Source organism: Sinocyclocheilus grahami, unplaced genomic scaffold, assembly GCF_001515645.1.
Source record: "Sinocyclocheilus grahami isolate Dianchi unplaced genomic scaffold, SAMN03320097.WGS_v1.1 scaffold3253.1, whole genome shotgun sequence".
Lineage (NCBI taxonomy): Eukaryota > Metazoa > Chordata > Actinopteri > Cypriniformes > Cyprinidae > Sinocyclocheilus > Sinocyclocheilus grahami.
This window is the reverse complement of record NW_015508406.1, coordinates 14,906-15,763: the sequence shown is the minus strand read 5'-3', so window position 1 is coordinate 15,763 and position 858 is coordinate 14,906. Positions and strand designations below refer to the sequence as shown.

At 34.7% G+C, this 858-nt stretch overlaps 1 protein-coding gene across 1 annotated transcript in view; it reads right to left on the bottom strand.

Annotated features, from left to right (window-relative positions):
- Positions 1–858, bottom strand: part of LOC107576137 (bifunctional UDP-N-acetylglucosamine 2-epimerase/N-acetylmannosamine kinase-like) — a 17,801-nt gene that overhangs the window by 2,044 nt on the left and 14,899 nt on the right. Inside the window, exons 8-9 of the mRNA XM_016262383.1 lie at positions 572–576; positions 45–227 (exon numbers count right to left, since the gene is read on the bottom strand). Of these exons, the coding sequence (XP_016117869.1) occupies positions 45–227; positions 572–576 (188 nt within the window). The remainder of the gene's footprint in view (positions 1–44; positions 228–571; positions 577–858) is intronic.

Genomic DNA, 858 nt, shown 5'->3' with positions numbered 1-858 from the left:
TTGCGACAGAGTGGGCGAGGCGTGTTTTAGTCTAACTGTCTCACCGTCATGGAGTCTCTTGGCTTCTCTCTGCAGGGCGAGACCTGATGAGTAGGCCTCTATGCAGCCGTGGCTGCCACACATGCACTCTGGTCCTTCCAATGAGACCACGATGTGTCCCAGTTCTGCCGCGCAAAATGCGCTGCCATGGATCAGTTCATTATGCTGGATTATACCACCTCCGATTCCTGCAAAAATAAACACAATGCAAAGCTAATTACAGGCAGAGTCACAGAAGTCAAATATAAGTAACAATTATATCAGTTTCGGTCTTTATTTATGCAGGGACATGGCATTAGAAATCTGTTTGATCATGTTTCTAATTACTTATATACAGTACACACACCTGTTTCAGTTAAAGAGAAAAACAATATTTCTCAATGTTTTCTGATTCATTCCCAGAAAAAGATGTAATTAATGCCGCATGACCTATTTTACATATAATTAACAGGATACAGTCACAATATTTGTGTGTAATGCAAAATAATGGTTCAGAAGTCTTTAAAAAAGTTGGTATGATATGGTAAAATACTGGTACTGATATGGTAAAATCTAAGTAATCAAGCATAAAAGTTAAAAATATATACTACTATCAAAAGGTAGGTAATATTTTTTAATTTTTTTGAAAAGTATATTATGCTCACCAAGGCAGCATTTATTTGATTAAAAAAAGGGTAAAAACAACAATAATAACATGAAATATTATTATTAATGTAGAGGTTTTCTTTTTTAATTTTTAAAAAAATATATAATGTATTCCTGTGATGGTAAAGGTGCATCATTACTCCAGTCTTCAGTGTCACATGATCCTTCAGAAAT